The sequence below is a fragment of the Pseudonaja textilis genome, chromosome 9 (genome assembly GCF_049901715.1).
Source record: "Pseudonaja textilis isolate UNSWEBS1 chromosome 9, rPseTex1.2, whole genome shotgun sequence".
Taxonomy (NCBI): Eukaryota; Metazoa; Chordata; class Lepidosauria; order Squamata; family Elapidae; genus Pseudonaja; species Pseudonaja textilis.
The window spans coordinates 10,341,435-10,365,144 of NC_141998.1; the positions used below are offsets into that span (position 1 = coordinate 10,341,435).

A 23,710-nucleotide genomic window follows, 5' to 3' on the forward strand; every position below is an offset into this window, starting at 1 on the left:
CAGACTACATTCAACCACACTTCCCTAATTTATCCCAACAATGCTGTTAGGCAGGTTTGGGCTGAAAGAAAGTGCCAGATTCCAAACTACTTGGGATTATTGTTCTTCCAGGTCCCACACTGTGGTGGTTTTAGTAAAAAATACACACAATCCAACACTGCAAACTTAAATCAACCACAGTTCTCCCATCTCTAGTTTTATATTGTTTTCCCACTTGTTTTTAGTTTCACATGAAAGCCCGAGAGACTGTACCCTGGAACTGATTCAAATAATTACAGAACAAAATTTAACAGGAATTTCAATCATCACACAAATTAAGTGAGGTATGTTTTTGATTCTCCTTATGCAATAAAAAGGCTTTCCATATAAATAGTACTACTGACTCTTTAAAACAAGTAAAAATATGAAAACTAAACATGGTTTTTCCGTGAATGTTTCTTTCCTACCATGGAGAAAACTGCATATTGTGGTTTTCTTATCCGATACTTTCACAATAGAATTGTTGCACAGATCTTTTTAATTTGGCTGATCTGTTCTTTTATTCGTTGCTGAATATTATCTTTATAGCATATTCCCATCCTGATTTTATAAAGTTTATAAACACTTCAGATTTACAGCAGAAAAAGGCCATGCAATATTAAAAAAAACCTACCAGCTAATATAACAGTTGGGAGTTTGAGTTCATTGCAACAAACAGTATCAACCAGGCTTTTAAAATTTAAGGAAGGAAAGTCAATAGCTAATGTTACAGCCATATCACGTATTTTTCTTGCTGCTGATATTCAGAGGACTGGGGTACAAGAAACCAGAAACTACAATACCATATTTAAGATATATTTTCTGTATCATTATGTACAATTTTCTTTTAAAGCAGTTATACCCTGCTTTTCAACCAGAAAGACTTCCAAAGTGGTATACAAGTCTTTTATGTATTGTACGAAGTTCTTACTAGAACACTTCTAACATTTATTTTATTATTTTAGCTATTTGAAACAGTGTTCTTTTTTTAAAAAAAACTCTTACAATAAATACCTGTTTTTTAAAACATTAAAAGATGTATTTCTTGCCTTTTTGAATCAGGGACACACTGTGAAGAGCTGATGATACATGATAGTATCCTTACCTGACCTCCACAGGTATGGGAACTGATTATTTCAAATCAGCTGTAGCAGATTAAACCAGAATATAAGCAACTGTAATACATAAAGTCTATGTCACAACTAAGTACTTATCACCAAATTCTCCTGATCCAAATCCTCAGAATCAGTTTATTAGTTAAAAGTGCCAGCAATTCAAGCATCTTCCAGGTTCCTTTTTCTTATCCCATTTTTTTTTTAAAAATGTGGATATTTGCATAAGGGATGAGGGAGAAATAACATGAAAAATGCCTGTTTGGTTGCCTTAGTGATACACATGGCTTATCAGCATGGTTGCACTTGAACATATTATATCCCAAAAGATATTACACAATTTACATGATGATCAGGAAGAATCTATAAATAATGTACAGGAAAAATTAGCTAAAGAGCCCAAAGTCATGGCTTTACTGGTGCTGCATTGCAACTTTAAAGATTTTTTTCTACCTTTCAAATATGACAAGTAACTTGCTGAAATCCTTGATGGTCCAGGAGATTTTCTGAGATGTAAATCTCAATCTCTTTTCGTCAAATCATTTCTCTCTTGTAGCTGGTAAAACTATGCAATGAAACCCTTAAAACAACAAGGGTCAGCATTTCATCCCTTCTTACTCATTGAATGGGATAACCACCATACTAAACTAGATTCTAGATCTGACCCATTTGTTAAATCAGATCAAACTTACCATGCTTGATTTCCTAAAGTCAAAACGCACATCCCCACTTATTGCTTTGGAGGTCAAGAGAAAAACCGGAGACCTGTGATAATTTCAGGACTGGATTTTAACACTGTCATTCACATTAAAGACCCTTCCTTTCCAGTTCTTCCAGTACAGCTTGGATTCTATGAACTGCCTCTTTCCTTGCCTGGCGCACATTGTCCTGACCACCGGTCTCTACTGAGTCCAGTTCCAACAACTTCTTGGTCAGCATTTCTTCCAGCAACCAGTAGTCCTTATCTGTCTTTTTACCTACAAATTCATCCACTTCTTCTTCCAACAGTTCAATTCCCTCCATAACTTGTGCGATCTTCTGTATTCCAGGCAGCACATTAGTTGGAGGCTGTATGTTTATTTTAGAAGCTGATCCACTGTTAATCACAGATGGTTTCTTATGCACATTATCATACAGCTGGGGCTGTGCACTATACTGCACTTTGGGGTTGGAAGCAGATGGCTTAACATCAAGCTGTGTTGGATTGTAGTCATTCGTGGCCCCAGAAGGCAAATTATTGGCTTCAGGAAGATAACCATGTTGGTTAATTCCTTGATCCATTTGGCTAAAAGAGTCCTAAAGCAGAAAAAAAGCAATTTGAACAACTCTATCAATTCCATTTCCCCCCATCCTGTCTCAAAAATGCTGTGAAAGCAGATCCCTAGATGGCCAATATTGCCAGCGTGTTTCTCTGCATATTTGTAAGATCTGCATGCTCAAGATGCCAGTGCAAAAAGGTTCTAGTACTGAAGGCCACTATGGATAGGACCTGACCTTTGAACCTGTCAGAATGACATCACAATGTCCCATGATCCAATAGCCTAAAACCTAGGTGACCTTCTCATGGGTCCTATAACACAGTAAGCAAAAACAAGAATGTAAGAGCTCACTAGACTAAGTACTTCCTTCCTCACATACATGTGTGTAAACTTCAACAGCTACTACACTGAAGACTTGTAAGTTTCAAAATGAGCATCTCCAATTACTTTTCCTATTAGGTTTCTTTTTAAAACTTTATTTTATTGTTACCAATTTCTGCAATATAAAAACATTTCAACTATGACCGAACAAGATTTCACCAGTATTCTACCCAAATGCTCTTGGCAAAATGTTTCTATATCAATACTCGTTGAATATTAATCACCTTGCTTTTTTAAATAGCTATTTCCCTCTGCAATTCTGCATCTATACAAATCTCCTCTAGATGTACTATAATAGCAATAGCAGTTAAGACTTATATACCGCTTTATAGTGCTTTACAACCCACTCTAAGCGGTTTACAAAGTCAGCATATTGCCCCCAACAATTTGGGTCCTCATTTTACTCACAGTAAATAATAATTAATTAAATAATTAAAAAGTATAATGCTGTACTACTCCATTTTTTTTAACATTTAAAGCCTGGGTTCTGCAAATTTCCTATTAAATCAGACTTATTTCAGATAATACACCTAATATAAACTCATACTTTGTTTCTCAGACTGAAAGCTGAAAATAAATCAGGATATTTTTATTTTTAATAACGGTTACCTTAACTCTAGTCCTTTACACTCCAAACACTTTCATTCTTTTTTATATTAATTTCCTACGGTATGTTAGTGACATTATTAGTACAGAACTCACAGTATGTATTTGAAAAAAATTACGTCACTTTCTTGTAATCAGTATTTTTGCACAAAACTCTTAATTTTGAGCTTTTTTATTGCAAGTTAGTGACACTTTGACATGTTTATTTTAAAGTAAATTACTAAATAATTTAGAGTGATAGTGTTTCAACCAGTTTCAATTCTATGGTATTTTGAAGACACAACCCTAAATTTTCAGCATATTCTTTAATATTTTGCATTAAAGGATAAGTAAGTACAGCTAAACTATGAATTAGTATTACAACATTCAGGATTTTTAAATAAAACAACTGTCCCAAAACAGGTATTTATTAAACAGCTGGTAACAAGCACCATTTTAAAATTTTGGATTTTGCTTCAAGGGAGTTAGAAAGGTACTGTATCCAATGGGATTCTTCCTATGACGTAGGGCACAAATCCTAAAGCAGATGAAAATGGAGTTTCTGATCTTGAATAAATAATGCACCAACCCCTTGTGTATTTCAAAGACATACCTTAGGATTGTTATTTGGGGGGTGTAGAGTAGACACATCACTGCTAGGCCAAGATTCTGCAACATACGGATTCCCTTGCCCCGCTGGGGGAGGGGGCCAACCATAGGGAGGCTGCATTCCATAAGTGCCAGGTGTTTGCCAAGTGGCATCTTGAAGTCCTGGTTGAGGAGGGGGTGGCCTCTGCTGTGGAATATTAGGATTGCAATCTCCATAGGGATAGGGTGGGAGCGGAAAAGCTGGGCCCTGTAGGAAAAGGGGGATACAGAGACACAGTTTCTTTAATCATCCCAGGAAAACTCATCACTTAATTACGTTTACACTTAATTACATCACATTAAGACATTTCTAGTAGCAGTATTTCCATGATGCTAATAGAAAAACAACATTCCTGTTCATGCTTCAAAAGACTGGGCCCTTTTCTGATGGGCACATCTGATTATGATCCATCCATGCGGAGTGTAATACAGCTGAGTAAGCAATGGTTTGCCCTCCCCCATTTCCTTATTTTCATGATCAGGACACATGCCAGCACTTTAGAGTAGATGCTTCATAATACCATGTGTGATCTCCCCTTCTTTCAGTATCTGAATGCTCTTTGTCATTTACTGTTTCTATATCTGCCACTTAAAAAGAAGAAAGAAGGGCAGCAATTGAAACAGACAAAGTATTATGGCCTAGAAGAGGCAAGTGCCAGGCCTCCCTTAAGCATGAAAGCTGGATGGTGACATTGTGCCAGCCACTCTCTACAACCAACCCACCTTGTAGGTTTGTTGTTAGGGAGAGACTAAGAGGCAGGAAGATTAGGTATGTTTGTTGTCTTAAGATGACCAAATACACATATACACAATGATGATTCATATTAGATATTTACTTGTAGAGGGGAGTAACCTGCTACCTGCCTCCTCACCATGGACCCTTCAGCTGGACAGTCTGGAGGAGGGTAATTCCAGTTCGATGCCAATGATGGAGTTCTATATATGCTAGAAGTGTCTGTAGAGTAAGTGGCAGGAGTGTGCTCTGAAGAATAGTATGTGTTTGACTGTGGGAGACTTGGGTATGGCGGCCCTGCCCCAGGAGCTGGATATGAAGGTCCATAGGCACCATTTGCGTAGGAAGAATCAATTCCCTGGAGGACAAAAAGAGAAGCTATTTGAAATGGCTAGCCTAGCTTAAAGACAAGAATTAATTAGGATATCAATACCTTATTCAAAGACAGTTCCAGAGTTATTTGCTTAAGCAACCTCAGTAAACAAAATGACAGCTATTAAGATTTTTTGGTTCTTGCAACTTTTAGTTATGGACAATATAGAATATTGCTTATAAAAAAGCTAAGAAGGAAGCAAAAAGACCAGAACATATTCACACCAACAGTCAACACTCAGATAAGCAGAGATTAACACCAGCCAAAAAATCAAGCATGGAACAATACCCTAACCAAGAAATTATCCGGGAGAAAACCACCACCCCACATTGCCAGAAGAGACACTACTATACATAAAAAGAGACCAAATCCCACACTCACTTGCACTGATGCTACCAGTTGGGTAATTAAATGTTTGCAAGCAAACAACCAAGCTCAGAAAACACCAAGGATTTCATAGCAAAAGAAACTGTTACATTTATTACTGTTTGCTTGGTTCTGCTAACAATAAAACAAAATGACCCAGTTGGATAAGATATTAAAATCACTGATACTTCTATATAAACTATTTGCATAAAACAAGAAGTCCTGTGAACATTGATGACAGGCTAATAAACAATTTGAGACAGATTTTATAAACCGTCATTTAGGGCTAAATTTCAGGTGCTTAAGTTTTGTGCCCAGGTGACATCTAAATTCTTACACAAAATTTTACAGAGCAGAAAGCCTCTGAAAATTTGTATGCTGCATTACTTAATTTGATCTTTTTAAGATCGTGTTATATACTACCAACCCTCAAACCAGAAGCTTTATTATTCTACAAGAAGCCATGTCCAGACAAATGCAGTATGTTATTCCTATTACTTTACCTGGCCTTGAAGCTCTGATCCAACAGGATATGGATTTGAATAGGAAGCTCTTGGAGATGAATTCCAGTAATTGGGGGCATACCCGGGATAAGGAGGCTGTTCCTATAGGAAGAACCAATACATTTAATTTCTGTAAGTGATTAGGCTCACCTAGAATATTTCTAGAATAGTATATACAGTTACCTAACTTTTACATTCAAGCTGAATGTCAGACCATCAGTAGGAAGTTCAACAGAATGTTGCTGGAAAATCTTCTTGCCAATCCATGGCTACCAAGCTAAATTCAGCAGTCTGCTTGTAGCAACATGTGTGATTTCTGTTGTGAGAAGATCCTTGTAGCAGAGGAGCCTCTAAAAAGTAATGGCTTGACTTGATCAACTCTTGGTGACTGTGTGGGACTACTGATACAGCTTTCTTGGCTACATTATAAAAATGGTTAGCCTCTTGTTTGAGCCAACTAGTTTAACTTCACAGGGTAGTTTACCATCCTTGTATTCCAGAATTCCAGCCACCCACCAGCCCCTTGGTTGGCACGCTCTTGGGCTCTGCAGGCTCTTCAGCGCAGGTGAGTTGATTTACCAAACAGCAGAGGCAGAGATACGGGGGAGGGGGCAGGGGATCTGGATGTGCTGCGCGGCCGCAGGAAAGCCGAGAACCTATGGGCCAGGGGTTGTGGGAGGCTTGTCTTTGCGCAGAGGCACCAGTAAGTGGAGGCAGAGCCACTCGGCTTCCCTGCAGACTGTCCAGTGCATCCAGATTCCCTGCCTCTGCTTCCGCCTGCTGCTTGCACAAGTACTCAACTCACCTGTGCTGCATGGGCTGCTGCTCCCAGATATCACTGGCCCGCACACACTTGCCGCCTCCTATACTGGCCGCGCCCATCCCCTTCACTAGGGCTTATTTTTGGGATAGGGTTGATATGAGGTGTGCCCGTCAAAAACCAGGCTGAAGCTCATTTTCGGGGCAGGTTGTATTTTCGGGGTTGGTAATATTTTGGGGAAAATCTGTGTGTGTGTGTGTGTGTGTGTGTGTGTGTGTGTGTGTATGTCTGTGTCTGTGTCTGTAAGTGTATTTGTATTTTAAGTGGTGACTGGCAGACAGGCAAGGAAGTCTTGTTTTATTGATGACACATTAAGACTCATAACCACTGGCAAAAATAGGATGAGCACACTGTAGAAGACTTCCAGTCTTTTCAAGGTTATATCAGGAAATGGAAAGAGCAGGAGCTTCCTTTTTCATAATGCAATTTATATTTATATGAACACACAGCTATGATTAATAACAAATCTAAATTTTATCTGCAAAAATCAAATCCTGGGAGGCAGGTGAGTAAGAGGATCAGAGAGCAGGTGAATGAAGTACTCTGTGCTACAATACATCTAGTATTACATTTCTGAAATGCTTTACAACACCTTAAAGCTTAGCTCATTTGTTGGGTGATCTTTACCGTACACAAAGAATTGGAAACGCTTGTGGTGTTTGTTAAGTAAATGGCTACATATTACATTCATGGAAGGATATAATATCTGATAGGAGTGATCTGGAAATAGTGGATATATAGTAATGGTTTCTTCCAAGCAATGACTAGAAAATCTGTAATCTTCAAATGGTAAGAGCTATAAATAAGGATCAGAATAACCAATATGTATCCCAACAATACCTAAATACAAACTTAAAATTTTTAGGCACCCCCCCCTGCCCCCCCGAGTACAATAATCTAAAATTTATTTAAGATTCAAAAAACTCACTCATACTATATCTTTTATTTTATTTCAATTATATAACAGTGAGTCCGACAGTAACACTAAATCCTCTAAAAAAATCCTAGTGGCATCTGAAAGACCAACCAAATTACCGCTCCAGAAACTCTTGTGCATGTCCATTTACTCTTATAGATTTTGAGACTGAGCTGTATTTTTTAGAAATGGAAAAGTTAAGGTGCTGCACGAAATATCAAGAATTATAAGTAGATACAGATAGAAAGATCATAAAAATACCATCCTCCATTTCTCAAGGAAAATAGTCTCAGCTACTATCCATTTTTCTTTAACCAATACAATTTATGAGACTCCTTAATGAATTGCTTAAACTTAGATATTTTGCACTGGTAATTTTAACCATCAGTAGTAAAATATCAGAGTCTTTCAGGACCTATTTCACTGATTGAGCTATTAATTTAAGTGGTATCAAAACACAATTTGAAATAATTGTTTTTACATTTTTAATATCTGCTGATATTTGTGATGCACTAAAATAACATTAGTAAGCCTATGTATGTTTAATTTAATAATCATCTGGGCAACACCTTTTCTTTTACACTTACAGACTATTTACTGAATGGCTGCCAGGACTGACTAACAAAAAGCAAGCTTTATCTTAAATCTCTCTTCAGCAAACGAACTAATTAAATTTTTTTGCCTGATACTCTTATAAAGAATTCTATTCTATTATTCACAACCTATCAAACTGTCCAAGAATTTATAGAATGCAAGTAGTTTGTCATCTGTCCTCAATGTGGTTTTTAACTGGAGGCATACATATTTAATTTCTTAAAATTCCAAAAAACTACAATATTTTCCCAGAACAGAAAGTTAATAATTAGTGAGTTAAAACATTAATGAGCTTTAAAACACATGTGTTATTACTATTCCAACATTAAAATAAGGTGTCTAGAATTATAGTAATAACATTGTATTGCTCTACTTACATTCACTAGTTTCACTAACTGATGCTTAAGGCTATCTCATCTCTACTTGTCTAAATTTTGTAAGCACGCCTCCTCTCAGCAATGCCAAATGTTTGTACTAAAACTAATCTTCCAAGAAATAAAAAGGAATTCAGATCATAACCACTGCTTGTTAAGAATTTTCTAAGTGTTAAAGTATATTAGACAATTGTTCAGTTTAAATTTAGGATTTCTTTGCTCTTCATTCAGAATCTTTATAACTTTTGTAAATCCTTTATTGTTACAATCTCAATTTTTAAGATGTGAAAAAACTAGGGTACAATAAACTAAAAGCAGATGCTTCAAAACAGCACCTTCTACACAATACTACCACAATTCCACTATGAACTACTTTAAAAAAAACCAACTCTATTTGAATCTGCTTCAACATTTTGACGACTATGAATCGAGTTCCAAAACAGAAAGCAACTACCTTAAAAAGCAGCTAAGAGCCAGCTAATCCCACCCAAGCTTTGAAAATAAGCTGCCAGGTAATATAATAATGATCAATGAAAACCTTCTAGGAATACAAAACAAAACATTTTAAGACATTTAAACAATTTCTCAGAACCTACCTTCATGACACAGAATTGTTAAGAGAGCCTGGAGCTGTATACAGCCCCAAAAGAAAAGATCAAACAAAACAGACTTGCTTTATGTTTTCCCCAGATTTATGCAGTAGTTCCTCCCTTCCATGTTATGTTAGCCAGCAAGTCTTTTTCCAATTTAGGAAAAAGCACTCACCAAGAACATTTCCTGAGTCTCTGGGCTCCTTTTCGAGAATTAAAGTCTATACGATTTTCCTGGGGAGAGACAAGGATGAAAAATTCTAGATAGGAACAAGAAGAGGATTTTTCATACAGGTCTTACCATTTTTTCAACTTCTAATCAATCCAAGGCTCCCCCCTCCCCTCTTTTTCTGACTTAGCCGAACCAAGGGAAGGTTTTTGTTATGGGTCAGCTCCGGTAAGCGTGCACTTGGAGGAATGCATCAGACAAGAGTCAGCTAAGCAATCATTAAAACAAATGAGAAGGTAAGGAATAACGAGGGGACAAAACAGAACTGGCTTCGTTTCACTTCCTTCTCAGAGTAGACGCAACAAGACCGGACAGAGCACGTGGCAGCACTTCGGGGGAGGGGGAAGAGCAAAGGAGACGCAGACGGTGGCCTGGGGCGGTCAATTACGTCATATAGCGTTAATAAATGAGAGAAAAAAATAGGGTATGGACTGGGCCGTTACCTGGGAGCCGCCCTGAACCGCGCTCTGCCCGCTGCTGCGGTGCTGGGCACACCTAAATGGTGCCATGCCCCACAACGGTGGGGGAGGCTCCGGTTCAGGCCGAACTCGTTCCACTTCTGTTCCGCGTAACCTCCTCAACGCCGCCGTCATTACGGACTCTCAATTAGTATTTATTTCCCCCCCACCTTGTAAAGCAGTGCGCCTGTTCACCAAGCGACCAATCACAACGATCAACACACCTCTTCGCCTTCGATTGGCTATTTGCGATATTCCCGGATGTGGGGAAAGCGGTAGGGTTTTGCTAAAGAAACAAACGCTGCTGCTGACGTCAATAAGTGGGGACCACTCTTCAACGTCGCTGGGAATGTTATCCAATCAGCTAGTCTGAGTTAAAAGAAACTTTCAATTAACTCTTAAAGCGCCGGGGGAAAAAAAAAGAGGAATTCGGATTTTGTTTAGAGCCAAGATGAGAAATTCCCCTCCCCCCTTTTGTCATTTGTTATTTATTCTACATAGCAGGATTTACCTTCAAACTTTATTTCAGAAGAGGAATATTGTCATGGGTTGAGCATGGTTTATCCCACAAATAACAAATATGGAGGGCCATTGGAGAGTCCCCATCAAAACAAGATTGGGGACAAAACAGAAATTAAATAATATTGTATAGGTTGTGTAACTATCCAGGCACTTGAAAGAGAATTTTGAACGGGGATTTTATGCCCAGGAATATTTTTATATTATTTTCTTTTAAATAGTTTTAAAATATAGATTGTCTCTACTGTACATGTTAAGAACATTCAGCAGACTTTCAATTAACCGAGTTTGCAGTAGTATTTGAAGCCATTTTGACCGTTACATATATATCTGCGGGAGAGCAAGTTAGGAAATCCAGTCAAGGCTTTCTTAGGCTGAACACAATAGGACAAATGGCATACAAATATTTAAGTATGTTTTTTGCCTTCTATTTTATCCTTAAAATGAGTGGCATACAAATACTGTACATATCTTTACATCAATGGTAGACCAGTGTAAATAAAAATCACAATAATAAAATAATAGCAATAATAAAATCTATGCATACAAATAATACCTTAAATTTAGGGTTATAAGAATGTAATATGAAACACTATTTTAAATAAGAATTCTTAGTTTTTGTAATACTGTTGAAAAAGTAAGAATATAAAACAATAGAATAGAGCCAGTTTGATGTAGTGGTTAAATTCAGCTCCCACCCAAAGCCAGCTAGATGATCTAGGGTCATCCTTCTCTTAGCCCTAAGGAAGTAGAAAATGGCAAACTCCTTGAGAAAACCATGCCGAGAAAACTGTAGAGACTAGTTCAGGCACCATTTGGAGTAGAATAATATAAGAGCAAAAGGATAAAATGAATGTGCAATTATAACCCAAGGTCACCCAGTGATCTTCGGGCTGAGTTAGGATCCTGCAAGCTTGCATATACATCAGTTTTAGAACTGGGATCATAGCATCCTAAATGTTGGTTTATTGAATAAAACACATTAGGTGAACTCTCACGTCCTACAGACCAGAGTATAGCAGGCTTTCCACAACAAACCAGGTTTGCACGTGGTTTACTGACCCCGCTGAAGCCCAAATCCCGAGGGGGGGGGTAGGAGCTCCTGACCGGCGGGCGCAGCCGAGATCCCTTTCCGATCCCGTCTTTGACTGCGCTCCAGCCAGCCGGGCGCGGCCGCTCCCGACCCCTCCGCCCTTCCCTGTCCGCCTATTTAAGGGTCGAGGCCGGCGCCGCCAGACTCACTCCTGGGAACTCCCATGCGCACCAATTCGCCGCCGGGCACGGGTCCCCCTTTGTCTCCCCGCCCCGCCGGAGCTTGTGCTTCCGGACCGGGCGGGGAGAGGGCAAGAGCAGGTTCCGCTTCTCCCAGGGCCGATGCAGGCGGCGGAGCTTCCGCTGCGTCCGCGGAAAAAATGAATTATATGCCGGGCACGGCTAGCCTCATCCAAGATATCGACAGTGAGTTGCGCGCCGGGCGCCCCGCCTCAGCACGGCGTCCCTTTGCGCCTGGCGGGTGGCTCCTTGCAAAACCAGCCGGTCTTTCTCCTTTTCTCGGGTTTTGAACCAGCTTTCTTTCCACTTCTCTCCTCCAGATAAATGCCTTTGCTTTAGGAAATGGCACTGCACTAATTTAAGCTCCGCTGCCGTACAACCTGGCTGGCATGCACGCATGCATGCATGGCGGCAGCAGGCAGGGGTAGGGCCATGAATGCGAAGGGCGTAAAAAGGGGGAGAGACCCCACTTTCCAAAAAGAGAGGCATGGAGCGCTGCGTTGTGGCTGATTTCGGTTTGAAGGATTTGCGGCTGGCGAGCTTTCTGTATAGTAGCACGGACACCTCTCTCTGGTTTTGGAGGGTGTGTGGCGGATACCTTGGCACTACCTTCCTGCTTTTTCTTCTCTTTTCTGCCTTGAAAGTGGCTTGTAAAGGCTTTAACTTGACTTGCGGTGGGCTTTGAGCAAGTTAATTGAAATCATTGTTAATGGGATAAGCTACAGTTGGGGAGTTTTGCACAATATACTAAGTTGTAACCCATAGTTTCAAAGCCACTGGTGATTTTTTACAAAAGTTGGGAGGGTTGAAGCCCAAGTTTGTTTCCTACATACCTACCGGAGACATTGAAACATAAGTCAACCATGTTTTACGCTAGCAATGTTTTCATGATAGTTTCCTTCAGTGATATGTTTGTGAATGGCTTTTAAAGGCAAACATCCTTGCAATGCTGGTCAAAAGATAACCCCATTTTAGATATATTTGTACATAATCACCTGAACCACAAAATAGCTGGTTATATTTTTAGACTAGCATGTTGCATATGTGCAGTCCATATGGTATGTTTATGCTGCACTGTGCAAAAGAACCCCTGAACACTGAGCGGAGTAAACCATAGTTTATGGTGTTATAAGCATAAAATGTGGCAGACTGTTAATGCTGTAAAATCCAACACTTTAAAAATGGTGTGAACTAGGTTTTCAGTTAAGTTAGAGCAAATGAGGAAGAAAAAGCAAATTCAAGCAATGAAAATCAAATCCAAACAGGTTAATTGGATTCCTCACCTCTCTGCTTGTACAGTGAATCTGATCATTCTTTATAATTCCAAATAGCAAACCTAAGCGACAAGCATTCTTATAGAAAACAACACAGTAAATATATTTTGCAAAACTCCAAGGCTCATAGATTTTCAGAACTAGAAAAGCAAATTAATGGGATTTTCCTCTCTTTTTTCCCTCTCCAGAGAAACACTTGGTCCTCCTTAGAGATGGCAGAACACTGATTGGATATTTACGCAGCATTGATCAGTTTGGTATGCCAAACCATTCTCTTTTCGTTTATGTACCTTTTGATGGTCCTTCACACAGCTAATATTTTGCCAAAGCCAGGAGTTCAAAGAAAAAAAAAGATTGAGGAAAGAACAGGGAGGAAAAGAAAAAAAAAGTGACATTTTATTTTGAATATACTTAATAGCACTTATTGCTGACAGAGTATAATTATATAGAATCTGTTTGGTGTAATGTGAAGACATCAGGAGACTGTGAATTTTAGTCCTGCCTTAGATGCAAAGCCAGTTGGGGTTTCTCTTAGCCCCAAGAAGGAGGCATTGGCAAACTACATGCAAAAATTTTGCTAAGAAAACTGCAAGGATTTGTCAATGGCATCAATGGAGACCTGGCATCAAAACTGATTCAAAGAAGAAAATGTCAAAGACATTCCTAGATTAAAATCAAAATAAATGATTGGGTTCCTAGGGTACCTTCAAAATAAGTTTTCCAGCAAATAATTTTTTATTCTGCCTTTGCTGCAGGAATTCAAAGCAGTGTACATGGAATTCATTCCTCTTTTTTTTTTTTTTTGCTCCACAATAACCCTGTAGAATTTTGTTTCATGGCTTCTGGGGAAAAGTTGGGGTTCAGAAATCATCCCAGGCTCTCCCAAGCTTAGTTTTCATGCGGTATTATTGTTCTAAAGTCTAAACCATCAGATGACCAGAAAGATTGGTCAGAAATCTGAGTATTCAACATCAATTAATAAAGCACTGGATTAGTGTGAGATGGGGGAAGAGAACTGCATTCCAATACCCTTTTTTGACTAATGTGTGTGAACATCCCCAAAAATCATATCACTGGAATGCAGCAGCAAATAGAAACTTACTTTCGAAAGCAGGAGTGACTTTTGAGAGGCAAACTTCTCCCCTTTAAAATCTGTACCCGGCCTGACTTTATGCTACTGGAATTCAGTTGCTTTGCTATGGAATTTGATTTTCAGCTGTTAGTTGTTAATTCAGGCTTTTACGTACATGAATACATAAAAGTCCAGCTTGCTGCTGAATTCTGCTGTACCACTAGAGGGTAGCAAATGGTACAGAAGATCAAGACTTAGGCATGCTTCTAATTGGGTTTAGAGAGCTTCACTTGGACAATCTGATTGTAAGAATCATAAAAGTAGTTTCTGTTCTTAGATTAGAAGTGCATTGCTATGGGATTGTTTATCAAGCTTGTTTTTCTTCGTGCAGATGGGAAACATCTGTAAAAAGAAAAATAGGCTCAGAATACCAAGAATTCAACAATTCAGTTCTGAGCGACATATAATCCCCAGTATTGTATACTACTATTTTAGAGCTTAGGCTAGTTCTGGTATACTAAGAATTGAACAAAAATAACAAGCGCCAGGATTGACCCAACTCTCAGATTTAATTTAGAAGTCTGTATTCTTTGGTAGAGGCCCAATAGGTCATCCTCCTTTTTCTCTATTTTTATTTTTTCTTTTCTGTGCTGGAGAAAGTTGGAAAGAAGTTTATATAAAGAGGCATGGGACTCTTTATTTGTATGTCTATAAGCAGTATAATTGTCTAACAACTGAATAGAATGGAACAAAATTGGGTGCGGGATGAGAAACTGCTAAAAGAAATACTGAGTTTGAAAATGGATTAGAAAAAAGGAGACTGCAGAAGAAAAAGACTTCCTGTGCGTCTCTGATATTGATCAACGATTGAAATGTTTGCTACTGTACCATTCTAAGCTGCTATGGGCATAGGACTTAAGGCTCTTCCTGTGTTTACCTATGTAAGCATCCCCACAAATGGAGAGCAAAACCCACAGAGATGCAACTTATATTTATTTACATTTACAGAATAAAATGTTGACACTGTACTTCTACAGACATTATCAGCAAAGGACTTGGAAAAGAATTTCAGAAACCATGTTCTGTAGGGCTTCCCTAACTTATTCTTTAATTTATAGTGGTTTGTAATCTTGGTGGGGTTGACCAGAGGAACAGAACTGAAATAGTATATTGTGCCTATTTTCTGGAATGAAAATAAGTAGTGGTGTTCATATATTTCTGTGGCCTGATGTTAATATTTGCTATATGGTCATGGAGCAGAAGTCTTGAAAGGTTCTCCAGATGTGGGATTATTAAATAATGCTTGTCTGCAAATAATCAAATCCCACTAGTGGTTGGGTAGGCATACCATTATTGCTGCATTTGACCATATCCTTACAAGTAAACCTACAAATAATTGCAAGTGATCCTGTACTGACATGCTGCGGTTTGGATTTAATGCTGAAAATATGTTTTGGGATAAGCACACATGGTACATCTATTGGAATCTCCTTATAGAATCTGCAGATTTTGTTTTGCTCGGCTTACACAGTAGTTGTGCAAACCCAGGAAAATCACACCAGTTAAGGAACACTGACATGTATATTTCAAGTACCTTGTTTCATCTTTCACCGTCTTCATAGGTCAAATCAGAGTGGATTTGATTTAAATCAAGTAGATTTAAATCATAATTTTTAAAGAGCAACTGTCATCTCTGTCCCACAGCAGCTCCTCCTCTGACCTGCTGTTGACTCACTGACAGTCCCAATATTGCAGAGTATACAGCTTCATGCTACATAATTAAGCTCCATTTCATGCTGAATAAACTAAATTATTAATGTATCTTAAATAGAAAACTATCTTTAGATAGATTTTTACTCCAAAAGCATTTTATTAAGATAAATTTAATAAAAAATTAAAAATCCAATTTAAATTTTAAAAATCAAATTTTTTAATCAGTTTTTATCCACCCTGGCTCAAATGCATTTTTTAATGGCAATATATTGTATGAGCCCAGAGAAAGATACAACTGCTTAACTGCCAACAGATGTGGATGCATCTCAGTTCCGCTTTGCAAAATCTTTTTGGCTTCAGATCCAATATGTACAATATAATTTTTTTTCCTGAACAATGCCTAGCATTCTGCAATTTCATGCTGGCCATATAGGGCAGCAAGCCCCCGACCTACATCCAACCTGGAAGCTGATGGTGCCGATTTGTTTGTAGGTTAGTCCCTTTTGGGCTGAAAGAATGGGAAACATTGTTCTGTTATCAGCATGTTTATTTACACGTATGGAAATCCTGCACATCTTTGGCTAGCAGATGAATTAGATGGTAAATTTGTGTTAGATGCCAGATAGAGTTTGGATTTGCATACCTCTGTACAGAATAGACTTCCTGTTGGAAAAAATGAGGGATGTCAACTATGATTTTGATTTTGCTATGCATATGAAATTCTGAAGAAAGGCAACTTAGTGAGAAAAGCATAGAAAAATAGACATTGGGATCTGCAACTGAAACAATCACTAAGTGAAACTATGCTGATCTTCCTTCAGCTGTCCTTTCCTTTACAGAACCGAAAAGGTCATTAATGCAGAGGCTGGTTGTAAAGTTACTTTTGCATCTTAAACACAAACAGTTGCTAAACGAGGCAATAACTAAGCAAGGACTACCTATGGTATATGCTTTCTGATTGTACACCTCTCCAAATGAACAATTATTTGCTAAGACCTTATTTGTAAATGGCCACATTTACTTTCATGATCCTATAATCTCCTGATTACCAAGCTGAGAAGCTTTTGTAAATGGCTTGTTAACACCTTTAAAAATGATGGATTGTTCTCAGATCACCAAAATTGAATGTTGGAGGTGTGTACTCTTGGATTCACATGAAAATTTAATTCTGACTTAACATGGAATGTCACTCCAAGCCATTTTGTTTATGACTTATTGTATGAACTGTGGATTATTTAACAAACAGTAGTCAAGGGAACTCTGATTTCAAGCAATGTGCAAACAGACACTAGTCTTTCCTGACTTTCATTTCAGTACCCTAGAATGCAAGTACAATATTTCCTGTCTACAACTGTTTACCAGAAAGTTAGGGGTCATTTTTTGCCTTGTTACTAGAGAGCTGAAAGCTTGAGATGGTCCTTTCTGCCTGTGTTCTCCTGCTGTTTGTGTTAACATTGGAAGTGTTGAATAGGAATATTAGAGAAGATAAAGAAATAAAAGGAATGAAAATCCAAAAGGAAGAGTATAAATTACAAGCTTTTGCAGATGACCTGGTATATTAGAAGACCCATTGGAAACAGCACCTAAATTAATAGAAAAAATAGAATATGGAAAAGTAGCAGGTTTGAAAATAAACAGATAAAACAAAGATACTAACAAAGAATATGCTAGTAAGACGAAAGAAAGAGTTGGAAGAAGTTTTAGAAATACAGGTCACCAAAAAAAAGAAAACTCTTGAGTAATGCAATATAAGTTGAGGGGTCTTTGGTGCTCTCTGAGCTTGGCTGTTTTTTCGTTAGACACTGATGATGTTATCTAGTTGGGATAATGAAATGTTTACAAGAAAACAACCAGGCTCAGAGAGCAAAAAGCCCCCCTAATTTCAACCCTGAGCTACAAATATTCTCCTTTTTTGGGAATATAATATAAGCTACATATATGACAATGGTGTGTTTTTTAGGGACATACCAAAAGAAAATGAAACACCATCATGTTTGTAAAAAGCACTATAAAGGATATCTAAAGAGCGTAAACTATCTCATTGAGTTGTTGGATGAATAAAATAAGGTGAAGATTCACCTCTTACCTGTTGGAAGAAAAACACAGGTCTCATAAGTGCTAAATAGAAACAATGCTTCCAAAGCCAGACAACCAAGAGGAAATATTTGCTAATTAGTATTATTTGCTTACCTCTTTAGAACGCATTGCATAGAAATGCAAAGGTGGAAGGTTGCAGACTTCCTTTACAAGCAGCCACACATTTCATCACTCTTTCCTTCTCCCTGAACTTTCAGCAAATCTGGTTTTGCACCAAACAGTGGAGCGCATTCATGTGGGCAAAAAGTATGGTGACATCCCTCGTGGCATCTTCGTAGTCAGAGGCGAGAATGTTGTGCTCCTGGGAGAAATTGTAAGTCAGCAACTTGTTTTTCTTTATTCAAAGAATCACAGGCCTCGGAGCAGAATTCTGGGAGTTGAAATTCTTACAGCTTAAAGTTGCTATGGTTGAGAAACACTGCTACAACTTAATTGATATTAGCTGACCCAAATTGGGATTAAAAGCACTTGTAGGTTGATCTGTCTGGAGATCATAAGGTTGCAGACCATTAGGAGTTTTTTATTCTTTAGAAAGGTAAAGGTTTCCCTGTCCAGTTGTGTTTGAATCTAGGGCATGGTGCTCACCTCTGTTTCTTGGCTGTGGATCCAGCCAAAATGAAGACATTTTCAGCGGCCATGTGTCCAACATGGCTAGATGCCAAAGGCGCACAGAATACTGAAATGATACCTATTTATCTACTTGAATTTTCATGCTTTCAAACTGCTAGGTGGACAGGAGCTGAGGCAAGGATGGGAGCTCACCCTGTTGCACAGAGCTTGGGCCTCAAACTTGGACTGTCAGCTCTCCAGCTGACAAGCTCAGCATCTTTAACCGTTGAGTCATCCCTCCACTCATTTTATTTTTATTATTTATTGTATGATAAATTGTATCTTTAAGTGATTTTTTTAAAATTGAGAATTGTTTGATAATGTAGTGTAGAACAGAGGCACTGAACATACCTGTACAAATTCACAGCATATGTGCTTTGTGTCTCAGAGGGAAGAAACAGCAATTTCTTCCCAGTTTCAAGCCCTGAAATATTGACTCTCTTTCTACTGCAGGACCTGGAAAAGGAAAGTGATACCCCTTTGCAGCAAGTCTCGATAGAGGAAATCTTGGAAGTTCAACGGGTAGAGCAGCAAACGAAGCAAGAATCAGACAAGTTAAAAATGCAAGCGCTGAAGGAGCGAGGCCTGTCCGTTCCGAGGGCTGATACATTAGACGAATACTAAGTATTTACCTGAACTGTCTCCCAAAGATTGAGGAGACTGTGTACTGAAGTGCCCAAGGGATGGACAACTATTTTTTTTATTATTATTATTTCAGATTCCTTCCTCAGTCCAGAAAACGGTTGGATCACCATGATGTAAACCGTAGTTCTTCCCATTTCACGAAAAATCATTTTTGAAGATTAAATATAATCCAGCATGATGAAGCAGCTATAAAAGAGAAGGCTGGTTTAGGACATTTTGTTTAGTATTTTTTTAAATACAGGAATGATTTCTGGAAGAAGTGGGGAAATAACACCCTCTAGCCTGTAAATAAAAGGTGATTCTAAACACTGCTGTAAGCCAAGGTGAAAGCACTACTGAGAATTTGTCTTTTTTGGTCAGGGCATTTTTCTAGGGGGACAGAGAAGTGACAAAAAAACACTTTTGTCTTCTGAACTGGGCTGATGGAGACTTTAAAACCCTCAAATAGGAGGGGGAAGGTTTGACAGGAGCATCTGAGTTCTTGTTTGTGAAAAGTTCTTAATGGCCTCTGAGCTTGATTGTTTGCTTGCAGATGTTTCAGTATAGAACCAGGTAACATCACTGATGAAGATGTAACATCTGCAAGCAAACAACCAAGCTTAGGTAGCACCAAGAATTCCTGAGCTACAGATATTCTCTTCTATTTGCTTTTATCTGTAAGATTGCAGAATGAGGATTGGAAGAGACCTTGGAGGTCTTCTAGTCCAATCTCTGCTCAGGCAGGAAACCCTGTACCATTTCAGACAAATGATTTGTCCAGTGTCGTCTTAAAAGCCTCCAGTGATGGAGCACCCACAAGTTCTGGAGGCAAGCCATCCCACTGATTCATTGTTCTCACCATCAGGAAATTTCTCCTTAGTTTTAGGTTGGATGATTTTTTGATAAACTTCCATCTGTTCTTCCATCTGCCCTCGGGTGCGTTAGTGAATAGGCCATCCCCTCTTCTCTGTGACAGCCCCTCAAATATTGGAAGACTGCTATCATGTCACTGCTATTCTTCACTAGACTATATGTACTCAGTTCCTGCAGTCATTGTTCATATGATTTAGCCTCCAGACTGCTAATCATCTTTGCTGCTCTTTTCTGCACTCTTTCTAGAGTCTCATCATCTCTTTTGTATTGTGATGACCAAAATTAAATGCAATCATGCAAACAGCCATTGACCAGAAAGCAAGAAGTAAGATGGTTCCTGCCATTTCTTCTAGCTCTCAAGGATGATCCCTGTTAATTCAGTTTAGTCTTATTTTCTTGGCAATTGAGCTCACTTTCAAATAAAGGCAGGTTTCTTTTGCTTCCCTTGCTGTATCCTGAGAAGACCCTGGAGCACTTTAAAAAACAAGAGTAAATACTAGAATTGACATGTCACAGCAGGTCAGTGTCTTATTTGCTTTAAACAGTGTTTTAAACAGTGGAAAAAAAAAATAAAAGCCGGGTGAGGCAGAGATTTAGCAAGATCCAAAATTGATTTTACGTGGAAAAATTGACACTTCCCCTTGCAGTCTGTTACTTGACACAGCATTGTTTTCCTTAAGCAATGCCCAAGATGTGACCCACAGGGCAATATTGATGGCAAAGGACCTTTGGGGGTTGAGATGGGAGGGAAAATTCTTTTTACAGGTTTTTACTGCCAAGCAGCAGGCTTGCGGTATTCTCTGCTTCTCAATTTAGTTTAATTTAGGTGATGCCTAATAGCCCTGAATGCCTCCTGAATGGAACTGGAAAAGATACATGAATAATATATAAGCTGCCAGCGTGGAGTCCTGCCTACTTTTGCCTGTGATAGTTACCAACATACATCCACAAGTTAAAAAAAAAGTCCACAGGGGGAAATCAAGCAGCTTGGAAACCTCTCATTCTGACTTGGTGTATATTGAAGAGAGTCCCTGTAGCCACAGACCTCAGGCTGCTGTTTTAGCCTATATGGTAACTGTAGGTTTGTTTGTTTCTGTGTCCAAACAAAAACAGCACAATTCTGCATGCAATGGAGCAGAATGTATCTATTTCCCCAAATCCTGGTTTTTGTCTTGCAAACTGTGCACGACATTAGCTTCATGTACTTCTTTCCTTCTCCAGAGTGTAATGCATTAATTTTCCCTGCTGCCCCTTGTCATTTCAAATTAGTATTTGTATTACTATCATTGTATTTAAGGGCTTCAACTTTAAAACATCCTAGTTCAGACTGAACATGCTGCTAATTCATTAACCGTGGTTTGCCCATTGAATCTATAGGGACCCATTGAACTATCTACTCATGTTTGTGAACCAGCAAGTTCATAATGGGCTTGATCGATCCCATATCTAGCAAGCTATCCTCAATTCATTCCTTACAAATTGGCCTATTGTTCAAGATCTCACTGGTATCTATAACACCTTCGCAGCATTGTAGGAAAGGTGTGTAAGGGCAACCTGGCTGTGGAATTCTGGGAATTGAAGTCCACACAACCTCAAGTTGCCAAGGTTGAGAACGCTGATCTATGGTGGTGAAAAATCAGGAAGAGCCTGTTAGTACTTTTTCTGAATGAGCAAATTTTGTTAAAAACACCTGCCTTCATGAGCTGCAGCAGATGCATAGATTGGCTAGACTTGTTCTTTAGAATATGATGAGAATATCACAGAAGTAAACATATACACACAATTCATGCAAGTATATACAAAACTTCCACAGGAGTATATGTCAGTGGCCTCATAACTGTATGTCTAGTTCTGCTATTCAGGCAATTGCCTCTCAAGTTGTTTCATCAGATTTTCTAGGGAACCAGGGAATGTTCATTCCTGGCTAGACTTGATACTGGCATGTTGGACTTAACAACAGTCCGTATAGTGTAGTGGTCGCCAACCAGTGGACCAGGGACCACTGGTGGTCCATGAGAAAATTTTGGTGGCCTGCAGAGAAATGTCACCCCCAAAGCACCCCCCAAAGTTTAAAAGACCCCCCAAAACAATCCAGGCTGCGCGGGAACACAAGGTTGCGCTGCCCACATGGCCTGTGGGAATACAAGGCTTGCGTCACTTGCATTGCAAACAACAAGAGGTAGTGGTGGGGGGAAGGGCAGAGAGGGGGAACTTGCCCCACTCGCCTGGCCTGGCCAGGCCACCGGGCTGCTGCTTTCCGCTTCTTCTGTTTTTGTCTTCACACAAGGAAAGCAGCAAAAGTCTTTCTTTCTCTCCTCAAAACTCCACCAGAAATGAGTCTTTGATACCTTTGCAAGGCATCCTGCTCCAAGAGGCTGCACCAGCAAAGACTAATTTCTGGCAGAGTTTGGGGGAGAAAAAGAAAGACGACTGCTGCTTTCCTTGCATGAAGCCAAAAGTCTCTCTCTCTCTCCCTTCCCCCCCTTGAGAACGGAGCTGGAGACGGTATCCTGCGATCCCAAATAAAGAATAATCGATTGGTAGGAAAACAGGATGGGGAATTTTCCTGCAGACTTTTTGGGGGATTTTCCCAGGATCTCTGGTCTGCGGGATTTAAAATTATGAGTTTGGTGGTCCCTGAGGTCCAAAAGGTTGGTGGCCCCTGATTTAGACAATGTTCAAAGTTACGAAGGCATTGGAAAATGTGATTTTATGACTGTTTTTCACAGTTACAACCTTTGCAGCCTCTCAGTGATCATGTGATCAAAATTCAGCTGCTTGGCAAGTGTTTCATACTTATGACTGATGCTGTTTCCCAAAGTCATGTGATCACCTTTTGCAACCTGAGAAGCATAGTCGATGGGGAAGCCAGATTCACTTAAAAATCGGATTACTAATATATCAAGTACAATGATTCACTTAACCACCGTGGCAAGAAAGGTTCGTAAAATGGGCAAAACTCACTTTTAACAAATGTCTCACTTAACAACAGAAATTTTGGGCTCAATTGTGGTCATAAGTCGAAGACTACCTGTACAGGATTAAACCTAGGAGGTTGCTTTCATTGTGTCCCTGGCTTGGAGCTGATGATGAAGGGTGTCCTTAATCTGCAACCACACTAGTGTCAAAGTAGCACCTTTCTCTTTATCCTGATGTCTGCTAATAGCCTAAATGTCTATGACAAATTCTAGGCTTTTGCCATGCATTATTTTGGAGAGGAATTGGGGCTGACCAAGAATGGAGACAGGATAGGGGTCTCCAACATGGAATTTAATGCCATTATTATTTTGTATTGACTTAATAACAGGTCCAATTTCAGTACAAGGGTGAAAGCAGAGGTATTCAGCAGGTTCTGACCAGTTCTGGAGAACTGGTAGCGGAAATTTTGAGTAGTTCAGAGAACCGGCAAATACCACCTCTGACTGGCCGCACGCCTATCTATTCTCTGCCTCCTGAGTCCCAGCTGATTGGCTGGGTCTTCTTTGGTTGCCCTGCACAGGAGAACGGAGCTGGAAAGCAGGCTAGTGGGGCGGGGAGGGAATGGAGATTTTGCAGTATCATTCCCCTGCCATTTGCACCAAGCTACACCCATTGAGTCATGCCACGCCCACCAAGCCACACCCACAGAACTGGTAATAAAAAGTTTTGAATCCCACCACTGGTGAAAGGTCCTCAGACTTGAGTGAATGAAGCATAAA

The 23,710-nt window shown here is 39.3% G+C and overlaps 2 protein-coding genes across 7 annotated transcripts; one reads left to right on the forward strand and one right to left on the reverse strand.

Annotated features, from left to right (window-relative positions):
- Window positions 1–822: 822 nt before the first annotated feature.
- Window positions 823–11,790, reverse strand: BAG4 (BAG cochaperone 4). 6 transcript variants are annotated; one of them, XM_087938904.1, is made up of 6 exons: window positions 11,721–11,790; window positions 9,448–9,506; window positions 5,979–6,080; window positions 4,840–5,094; window positions 3,969–4,211; window positions 823–2,426 (listed from the first exon to the last, which is right to left on the reverse strand). In XM_087938904.1, the coding sequence occupies exons 2-6, from the start codon at window positions 9,454–9,456 to the stop codon at window positions 1,938–1,940; spliced, it is 1,098 nt and encodes a 365-aa protein (XP_087795030.1). In that variant the 5' UTR covers window positions 9,457–9,506; window positions 11,721–11,790; the 3' UTR covers window positions 823–1,937. The 6 variants fall into 6 exon arrangements, with proteins under 6 accessions (XP_087795030.1, XP_087795029.1, XP_087795031.1 ...); XM_087938903.1 differs by lacking the exon at window positions 11,721–11,790 and adding an exon at window positions 9,945–10,148; XM_087938905.1 differs by lacking the exon at window positions 11,721–11,790 and adding an exon at window positions 9,945–10,134 and having other exon boundaries at window positions 9,279–9,506.
- On the forward strand, window positions 11,564–19,492 carry LSM1 (LSM1 homolog, mRNA degradation associated). Its single transcript, XM_026717243.2, has 4 exons — window positions 11,564–11,936; window positions 13,213–13,281; window positions 18,104–18,219; window positions 18,969–19,492. The coding sequence occupies exons 1-4, from the start codon at window positions 11,735–11,737 to the stop codon at window positions 19,137–19,139; spliced, it is 558 nt and encodes a 185-aa protein (XP_026573028.2). The 5' UTR covers window positions 11,564–11,734; the 3' UTR covers window positions 19,140–19,492.
- The last annotated feature ends 4,218 nt before the right edge of the window (window positions 19,493–23,710 follow it).

Excerpts from the sequence above, each read along its gene's own strand:
- LSM1 (XM_026717243.2), top strand. The coding sequence starts at position 11,735 with ATGCGCACCAATTCGCCGCCGGGCACGGGTCCCCCTTTGTCTCCCCGC. Across the intron at positions 13,282-18,103 it reads ACGCAGCATTGATCAGTTTG|CAAATCTGGTTTTGCACCAA; the intron begins GTATGCCAAACC and ends CTGAACTTTCAG. Across the intron at positions 18,220-18,968 it reads TTGTGCTCCTGGGAGAAATT|GACCTGGAAAAGGAAAGTGA; the intron begins GTAAGTCAGCAA and ends TTTCTACTGCAG.
- BAG4 (XM_026717235.2), bottom strand. The coding sequence starts at position 10,094 with ATGACGGCGGCGTTGAGGAGGTTACGCGGAACAGAAGTGGAACGAGTT. Across the intron at positions 6,081-9,944 it reads CGGTTCAGGGCGGCTCCCAG|GAACAGCCTCCTTATCCCGG; the intron begins GTAACGGCCCAG and ends TTCTTCCTATAG. Across the intron at positions 5,095-5,978 it reads GATCAGAGCTTCAAGGCCAG|GGAATTGATTCTTCCTACGC; the intron begins GTAAAGTAATAG and ends TTTGTCCTCCAG.